Here is a 10469-nt window from a genome sequence, read left to right as displayed (position 1 = left end):
GCAACCCTTGCTAATGCATGTATTAGAATGCTCGAAAATTCATGACAAATTAATTCGATGGACATTGTCTAGTGACAGACTAATATATAAACTAGGATAATAAATCAGCAGATTTTCATTTTTACATTATTGAATTTGGCCAACAAACCTTGTCCATTAATAAAAGAGTTAGTTCCCCCATGTGACAGTCCCAAATCTACTAAAAAGCCCTGCCAATGAATTATAATAAAAAATATATATATATATATATATATATATATATATATATATATATATATATATATATATATATATATATATATATATATATACATATAACTATAAATATAACTATAAATATATATAATTTAGTTATGCACATTTATTTTACATAATTGTCCTCAAAATTCACTTATATATATATAAGTGAATTTTGAGGACAATTATGTAAAATAAATGTGCATAACTAAATTGTATTAGCCCAGATCACACATAGAGTATATTTGCCTTATATCAGCCATTGGCCACTTTGCTCTCTAGTTATCTGTTGGCCATTGAAAAACATCTTAAACCAGATTGTTCAACAAACACATCCTACATGTGATTATGAGACCAAGTTCTACCACACACACACACACTTTGACATTTCATTACATTATTTATTAAAGTTTATTTGCACTTTACATTTATGTTGGCCTACTCCCTTTAAATCCTCAGATATTAACAGATTAATTTAGGAAGTAAAACATTCTGTGATCTACACAATTTCAACTTTGGGATACAACAGTGAACAACCAGTGCCAGAAACATGCATTTAACTTTAAAGTGGAACACTTAAATCATGGTACAAACAAAAGCATAACTTATTTGACATAACGCTGTATGTAATGCTTCCCAAAATCAAAATACTCAAACAAAATGTAAACAAACATCCAACACACAAAAGTGATTCATATGGAATCATATTAAATGTAAAACAAAAAAAATGTCTTTGATGTGTTGCACTTTTAACAGTGAAAAAAGATCAGTGGCTTGATGTGCTTAGTGGACCTTAGTGAAAACTAATATAACGAATATAATCATCATTTCATTACTGTTGTCAAAGTGTTAGGAGGTGTGATCCTGAACAAGGTGCATTAGAATTAATGAGTGAAACTTTCCCTGATTAGAGCGCTAGTTTTTCTTTCTGTGTTCACAGCCGCTGTGCTATAATGTGTTATTGAAAAAGTTAAAACAGTGCTGAGTCAGTGAGCCAGCCTGGCACTGTCTTTACTATCCATAATTCATGGAGGCCACAAAAAATCTCGAACTATTTTAAATACACCTGCATTATATTTCCATTTACAGAATATGTACACTTCCAGTTCTATCCAGTATAAGGTTCAAAACATCAGTCAAAAGGCCTACTTTGTACAAAAGAGTTTTATAAAAAAAAAGTTTAAGATCATTTAAAAGATTATAAAATATTTCTTATAAAAGACGAACTCGAAACACAAGTAGAATGAATTTGTGTATAAATAGTTTGTAAAACCATTCTTACGTAAGCTGTTGAATTCAATGTTTAAATTACTCGTGGAAACCATTAATACGTTAAACGTCAAATTCAATGCGTGATTCACTCAAAAAAATTCTTACACACGTTGCATTCAGTGTTTAAATTGTTCACATCAATGTGATGTTGATTTGCACAAATTTTTTGCCTCGGTAAAGCCCTGAATGTGACAATTTAGTCTGAATTTTTATACCAGCGGTTGCTTTTTTTTAATTTTCTACAAACAAGTTCCATTTAAGGCCTTAGAAACAACGAGCAGACCGTTCGTAAAACTATTTCTAGCAGAGCGTTCATAAAATGTTTTTTTTTTTGAACGCTCTGCTCGTGTTTTATGAGGCCTTAACAAAATTAACTAATTTGTTAAAAAAAAAACAATGCTTGTGCACATTTTATACAAGAATGGTTTTAGGAATGCTTTACCCATTACCCAATTGCAACAATTTACACAAGCATGTATTTTTGCAAATGGTTTACGCATTGAGGGCCTAATAAAACGCAAGCAGAACGAATTTGTGTAAACTGCCCATGAAAACGATCTAATGTAAAATGACGTATTCAATAACATTCGACAGTTTACATGAAGATGGATTTATGTACAATTTACACATAAAACCGTTCCGCTTATTTTTCATGAACAAGTCCCTGAATGTGAAAATTTAACAATAATTGTTTTGCAAACGATTTACACATTAAATGCAAGTTCACGCATGCACGTTTTCACAAATAATTTACAAATTGAAGGACTAATGAAACACAAGCAGAACGAATTTGTGCAAATCCTTTGTAAAAAAAAAAAAAAAGAAAAAGAAAAACAACTATCTCATATGTCACATTCAGTTAAACACAACAATTTACAAAAGAATGGATGTATGAACGCTTTGCTCAAGTTCCTTCTGCTCGTATTTAAATAATAAGGCCTTTAATGTGACAATTTAGTAAGAATTATTGTGCGAATGATTTATGAATTGCATGCAACAGTTTACAAAACATGCATTTTGTCTTACGCACATTGACGCATGCGATTAAATGCGACAATGTACATAACAATTTTTTAGGAACGATTTGCACAATTTCTATTTGGTTGTTTTTTCATGAAGAAGGCCCTAATGTGGCAATTTAGCAAGAACTGTTTTGCAAATTATTTAAGTAGTAAACAGGACACTTTATGTAAGAACGGTTTTACATACGATTAACACAGAAATTTGTTCTTTTCATGTTTCATGAATGAGGTCTAATTATTTTAAGCCTTCTTTCTTCCTGCTTTCACAGTTGAATCCAAAATCTCCCATGTCAGAGTGCACGGACAGCATCACATGGCCATGCCAAACGTGTAACCTGCCTTCAAACATTCCTTGTGCCATACTTGCTCATGCGCATTCAGACTTGACTATGAATCACGTATGCGACCAAATTTATCATTTAAACCATCAGGCAACAAATTAAGCCTGTAATTATGTTTAAACTAACTGTAGCTATGTATTATGTCCCAATGACACCATATTGGAGTGTTAAAAAAAGTGTTCTTAAGGTGGGCAAAATACAGGTTTTAAATATGATTCCTGGGTAAACTTCAGGATCAGGAGTCATTAAAAATATCAATATTTAGAGTTCATGAAAACCAATCAGTTTCCAAGCTTTGAGAACCTGTTAGTTCTCTGTGCTAGTTTCATGGTAACATTAAGCACCAAAAGGACATGGCACAGAGAGGCAGTGTTTCCTAAAATTACATTAGGAACTATGGATTAATACCTGACATTTTTTAAACACAGCGGAGGCAGTTTGATAAAAGGACACTCAATGCCATTTTACCTTCATTAGGTTGCTTATAACAGATTCATGTGAAAACTACATCTACCAGCATCCATTGCTTCACACTGGGATTAATTTGTGCCTTCTTGGCTCACTGCCTGTGTCAACAGTGTACAGGCAGAGGAAGACACAGATGAGTCTTTTTCATTTTTAATTTAATATTAAATTAAATCCAGACCAGTCAAAGAATCATGGCCTCTTGAAATGCCTCGATCCATCTGGAAAAGAAGGACAGATTTAATTAAACTCAGTCAACGCAACACAAGTACGCGTTGCATTCTCATTTTTGCCACAAAGGGGTGCTATAGTAATCAGGGCTGGCCAATATAGCAAAACAATTATATCACATTATTTTTTTTATATTCCTTATGTATATTTGTGTAATTGATCTGAAATGGCTTAAAGGTTTTTATTGTAAATTTTGATTTAATATGTATTTATTTGCACCAATTAAACAACACATGGTCAGTGTTGGGCAAGGTATTAAAAAAAGGTAAATCACTACAATAACGTTACTAATTACTTTTCACATAAAAGCTTGTCTTTGTGCTCAAATCAATGCCTACATTTCATTCTTGTTCATGGATTTGTTCATGGATCAGCTGTCACAGAACGCAAACAGATACACATATTAATGCAATTCATGTAACATATAAACTATTATTTTAGCAATATATTATGTGTAACCATGTTAAGTAATTAACCTTGTGCGACCCCGCGTCCACATACGTGCATGTTTTATTTTGGCTTCGCTATACACATTGCATAATATAAATGAATAAAAACTGACTGAATACTGTTCCCAAGATTCTAGACTAGAAGGTTTCAATTCTGGCACACCGATTCACGTGACAAAGCAGCATGCCAACGATTTCCTGTAAGCGCTCCTATGGATAAAGTGCCAACAAAAGTGCCTAGTAAGAAATCTCTTTAGCTTTTTTCATTGAAACCTGTTTGGTTGTAAAGAGGAGAGTATCTAGTTTTGTTTGATATGCCGCTTTAAAAATTCTGTTCATTTTTGCACACGTCTGCAAGCTGATAAACATGATGTCCACATATATGGAAACTGGCACTGCATTTCCTCAAAAGAAGAAAAAACATTTAAGTATTTTGAATAACTTTCAACTCTTAACACATCTGTGGCCCATTTAGCTTCATTTTAATATACAGTGCATCCGGAAAGTATTCACAGCACTTTACTTTTTCCACATTTTGTTATGTTACAGCCTTATTCCAAAATGGATTAAATTAATTATTTTTCTCAAAATTCTACAAACAATACCCCATAATGACAACATGAAATAAGTTTGTTTGTAATCTTTGCAAATAATAATAAAAAAAAAAACGGGGAAAAAAAAAAAAATCACATAAGTATTCACAGCCTTTGCCATGACACTCAAAATTGAGCTCAGGTGCATCCTGTTTCCACTGATCATCATTGAGATGTTTCTACAACTTGATTGGAGTCCACCTGTGGTAAATTCAGTTGATTGGACATGATTTGGAAAGGCACACACCTGTCTATATAAGGTCCCACAGTTAACAGTGCATGTCAGAACACAAACCACGCCATGAAGTCCAAGGAATTGTCTGTAGACCTTCAAGACAGGATTGTGTATCGAGGCACAGATCTGGGGAAGGGTGCAGAAACATTTCTGCAGCATTGAAGGTCCCAATGAGCACAGTGGCCTCCATCATCTGTAAATTGAAGAAGTTTGGAACCACCAGGACTCTTCCTAGAGCTGGCCGCCCAGCCAAACTGAGCGATCGGGGAGAAGGGCCTTAGTCAGGGAGGTGACCAAGAACCCAATGGTCACTCTGACAGATATCCAGCATTTCTCTGTGTAGAGAAGAGAAACTTCCAGAAGAACAACCATCTCTGCCAACCAGTACCAATCAGGCCTGTATGGTAGAGTGGCCAGAAAGAAGCCACTCCTCAGTAAAAGGCACATGACAGCTAACCAGGAGTTTGCCAAAAGGCACCTGAAGGACTCTCGGATAATGAGAAACAAAATTCTCTGGTCTGATGAAACAAATATTGAACTCTTTGGCATGAATTGCAAGTGTCATGTCTGGAGGAAACCAGGCACCGCTCATCACCTGGCCAATACCATCCCTACAGTGAAGCATGGTGGTGGCAGCATCATGCTGTGGGGATGTTTTTCAGCGGTAGAAACTGAGAGACTAGTCAGGATCGAGGGAAAGATGAATGCAGCAATGCACAGAGACATCCTTGATGAAAACCTGCTCCAGAGCACTCTGGACCTCAGACTGGGGTGAAGGTTCATCTTCCAACAGGACAACGACCCCAAGCACACAGCCAAGATAAAAAAGGAGTGGCTATGGGACAACTCTGTGAATGTCCTTGATTGGCCCAGCCACAGTCCAGACTTCAACCTGATTGAACATATCTGGAGAGATCTGAAAATGGCTGTGCACCGATGCTCCCCATCCAACCTGATGGAGCTTGAGAGGTCCTGCAAAGAAGAATGGGAGAAACTGCCCAAAAATAGGTGTGCCAAACTTGTAGCATCATACTCAAAAAGACTTGAGGCTGTAAATGGTGCCAAAGGTGCTTCAACAAAGTACTGAGCAAAGGCTGTGAATACTTATGTACATGTGATTGTTTTTTTTTTGTATTTATTTTAATAAATTTGCAAAGATTTCAAACAAACTTCTTTCATGTTGTCATTATGGGGTATTGTTTGTAGAATTTTGAGGAAAATAATGAATTTAATCCATTTTGGAATAAGGCTGTAACATAACAACATGTGGAAAAAGTGAAGCGCTGTGAATACTTTCCGGATGCACTGTATATTTTGTTATGTTTAATTTTGTAATCACTGTGCAATCTGATTCTATTCATTAACACTCTGTTCATGCATTTTCACATTGAGAATAAATAGGTTAATCCAAAAGGTGAAAATGTTTCTTTCAGAGGCTTTATATGGAGATAGGATGAAAATAAGGTGCATTTTGAACTGTTCTGAGATCAGTGAAGACAGACAGCAGATTGGCGGTTAAGTCATTCACTAAATAGGGAACAAGGGAGCATCCTATAGCTTTCTATGCAGCCAAGTGCATTCAATCCCAAAATCACAAATCCCGACCAAAAATTCTGTTTCAGGCTGCAGATGATGTTTGGGCCACTCAACATGCTTGGCAAACATGAGACAATGTAATCAGTACATAGATTCAGAATTTTATAATGCAACATTTTATTTCAACATGGTTGGCAGTGATTGGATGATGCTGGACATTACTTTGAGTAAGAATGATTTATTCAGCTTTACAGAATATCAGCTGTAATGTCTGTAACGTCTCAAAAAAAAATTAATAACCAACACTACTGAAAACAAAAACATTTTGCCAAGCAAAAAAATATATATATATATTTATTTTTTGCTTGGGAAATGGAAAATGCACACAGCAGTCACACGGGGGTCTCGGGAGGTTAAAGGTGTTATACCATGTTTAAACTATGGTATTACTATAGTGAAATGGTACATTTTTGTAAGGGTAAACAAAACTAATAATTCAAATTTTCTGTTTAGGCAAAAAATAATAATAATGACTAACAATATTATTTTAAATTACCTGTTTTATCCAAAGAAATCGCAAAAAAAAAATGATTTAACAGAAGTATCGGTATCGATGATATTGGACTTGAAAATATTGGTATCGGATCAAAAAGAAAATAAGTGGTATCGCCCATCCCTACTAGTAGGTCGTAAACTCTCCATAAAGTAATGCGTAGTCGCATAATATTAAGTTTACCTGTATCGATCCAATAAAAAGCCTTCAGATTTATACACAGAAGTGTTAAAAAGCCGTGAATTTCAGTTTGATCTTGTTACTGTCAGCTGTAATAAATTATATCTCCATTAAAATATGGTAATAAAAGTAGATTTAATAAATAGTATATTTGCCCTGTGTAAATAAAAATATAGGAACTGTATCTAAAATAAATAAGGGTTGATAAATAAATGCTAATACAACAGGCTGGAAAAATAGACATTTATTCATTTTAATATCTTCTATATTTGGTATATGTTGACACTTGACGACGTACACTGAAAACTCCACCGTTTGAACGGTTTATTGATGAAGAGCCGCTTAAAAGAACGTTTTTTTTCTCTTTCTTGTTAATGTAAACGAGTGTAAATGCCAACATCATAATATATGTCGAAATGATTAATGACTACCTATTAACTATTAATGACTCATTAAAACATGAGATCATTGATGTCTTTAAATGAGTCTGCTTTTTATTCCAACCATTACTCCTGGTCAGAGGCTTTCATAAATATTTAGTTCATACGTAGCGTTACGTCCTACCTAAGTTTAATGGTGCATAAAATTTAGTCAATTGTGAATGAATTAGTGCCCATTTACGCCACAACTAGGCTAAGTTGGGCTTGTGTGTGTGCACTGGACGGACATGGATTTCTGTGAGCATGCATCATATTTGTGTTTTTGGTTAAACTGCGTTGCTTTTACAAGCGTTGATTGGTTGGGTTACTGCGTTACATTTAGATAAATCCATTTCTATTTTCTGGGATTATCAATCTAAATTAATACACTGACAAATAAAGTAAATTGTTAAAACTCAAACTTGAGCTTTTACTGGGGCACAGCAGATTTATACTGGGGCATGTGCCCCAGTAAAAGGGGTCTAGTGACGCGCCTGCTCAAAGGTCTTTCTTCATGAGAAATAAGGGCTTGATCATTTAACCGGAAAGCCTTAAAGTAACGTGTGAAAGTGAAGAATTTGGAAAGAAATATTTTACCATTTCATACTTAATAATATAATATAATATATATAATATAAGAGCTATTCAGTTTGGCTATGCAACAGTGTAAATATAAAATGGACTAAGACTAAAGTTGAGAGACAGATATTTGATAGTATTTAGAAATATTTTGTCATTCAAATGTTTTTAAAACCTTAGAAATCATGTAAAAGTTAATATGAATAAATTACTTTGTAAGGTTTATAAAGCACACATACAACTATGACAAAAGCATGACAATTTGTATGACAATTATCATAATCATGAAAGTCCTAAAACAGACAATAAATCTCCATAACCTGCGTTATTTTGAGAGCCCTAAAACAGACAATTAATCATCATAATAGCAATAATTTGTTTGACAATTAATCGTCAGCCAAATTTCGTAATCGTGACAGCCCTAGATATCACATTTATATTTTTAATATATGAAAATATGAAATGCAAATATATGTAGTGAAGAAAACATATTAATGAAACAATTGAAACAGAATTAACTGATTCACAAAAATGAATTATACTTACCAACTTAAATGCCATTTTTGCTAATTACATTTTATCAGATGTAAAACATAGACATGGATTGTGAAACTACTAGCTAATGCTGTCTTTAGGAAATGTAAATGCCACATAAGAAAATCACAGTGATATTCACTCGGGATGGGCATTTTCGAGTAATTTTGAAGTCGAGTACTCTAACCCGTATGACACGTACGTGAAATTTATATTTTAAATGTTAGCAAGTACGGTTTCAAAGTAAGATAACTTCAACAAACTATGCTTTTCTTTTGGAGGGTAAAATGTAACAATATGCATTAAAAAAATAAAATAAAAATAAACTGTAAAAACATTTTCACTCACACAGAGCTCACATAGAAACCAATAATGATAGCATTAGGATAACGCACATATACAGTATAAACTTCTAGTCTATTTTAGTTTAGTATAAACTTTTTTTGCTATCACGTGTTAATCATTTCACATGTTATTATTTAGAAAAACAAGTGGTGAAAGTGACTCCGTGTTCAGAGACTTAACGCACATACCGTACACACATACAGGTCTGATCAGCTTCACGCATTTTTTCCAGCATAAAAGCAGATCCTTGTCCATTGGTTTGCATGACTCCAACAAGAACCAAATACCAATAGATTATAATTCAATAATAATGAAAAGTATTGCCACACTTTGCTTTTTTTTGTGTAAAGAACACACCTCTACAACACATGTATCCACAGCACCCCCAGTTGACAGCTCACGCTGGCAAATGCGAAAATATGAATTCATTTGAGATATTCGACTAGCTGGTCCAGAGCAATTACTTGATTAGTTGATTACTCATGCACATCCCTTATATTTGTAAATAATTTTATACCAGCAGCAAAATCATCATCAAAATATAGTGAATATTTAATATTTCGACAATTCCTAGCGGTATTATTGTCTTCTTCTATGATCAGTTTCCTCTTTTAGGTCAACTGTTATGTTATGGTTGAGCAACAATACGAAGAGATTCTTGCTTGGACAGCTGGTTAAAGTTAGGTCTAGCTACACTCTCAACATGTTTACCAATAGCTACCTTAATAATAACATCAAATCCATTTTAATGGACATCTGAAGATCTTGATTACTGAGGTTTATTACGACCACAGTAGCGCAAGAGAGCACAAGACAACGATTCACGTCTGCATGTGTTTTTGCATTGAGTATATTTCTGGTCTTAATGTGCTTGTGTACCTCTGAGCAGTGGAGATATCCTCTGCTCTGAAGATGTAGTAGAGAGTGTTTTTATGGTAGAGTTTAAACTGTAGTTTTTGAGCTGGCCCCGTCTTCTCCTCTCTGAGGAAAAAGCCCAGCAGCGGCTGGCTCTCTAACGCTGCAACATCCTGACAAAAACACACAAAATCATCATCGCATGAGACATTTCATCACGTCACACACGCTTGTTACTTTCATGACTAAAATCAATAAAAGAAATGCTTAAAAGCAGTGTTGTGGAGGAACTCCCTAAATAGTAGCGTGTAGTAACGCAACAAACTTAACTATATTTAGCACTTTGACAGTAGCTCAGCTATTTCCATTTATTGATTTTTTTTAAACAATTTACTTTATTCCAAGAAGTATCTGTGTAGCTCAACAAAATGACTCAAAGGTGATCCCAGAATGTTTTGCTTAATATTTCAGTTCAGTTTTTTTATTGAAATAAATGTTAAATCCTAGTTTAATAAACCTCTTCATTTTTGGGCCGCCGCCTGCAATTATTCACTCAAATTTTAAAGCTCACGATTTACAAAAACTGTGGACTAATTGCAAAAAATTGGTCTCCTTTTTCAGAA

General features: G+C 34.2%; 1 protein-coding gene across 2 annotated transcripts in view; it reads right to left on the bottom strand.

Annotated features, from left to right (window-relative positions):
• Positions 1–630: 630 nt before the first annotated feature.
• The window catches only part of LOC127637756 (FYVE, RhoGEF and PH domain-containing protein 6-like), a 45527-nt gene continuing 35688 nt past the window's right edge, over positions 631–10469 (bottom strand). For both annotated transcript variants that reach the window (XM_052119007.1, XM_052119008.1), the window contains exons 20-21: positions 9871–10019; positions 631–3558 (exon numbers count right to left, since the gene is read on the bottom strand). In XM_052119007.1, the coding sequence (XP_051974967.1) occupies positions 3522–3558; positions 9871–10019 (186 nt within the window). In that variant the 3' untranslated portion in view covers positions 631–3521. The remainder of the gene's footprint in view (positions 3559–9870; positions 10020–10469) is intronic.

This window comes from Xyrauchen texanus, chromosome 45 (genome assembly GCF_025860055.1).
Source record: "Xyrauchen texanus isolate HMW12.3.18 chromosome 45, RBS_HiC_50CHRs, whole genome shotgun sequence".
In the NCBI taxonomy this organism is placed as follows: Eukaryota; Metazoa; Chordata; class Actinopteri; order Cypriniformes; family Catostomidae; genus Xyrauchen; species Xyrauchen texanus.
This window is presented reverse-complemented; position numbering and strand designations above follow the sequence as displayed.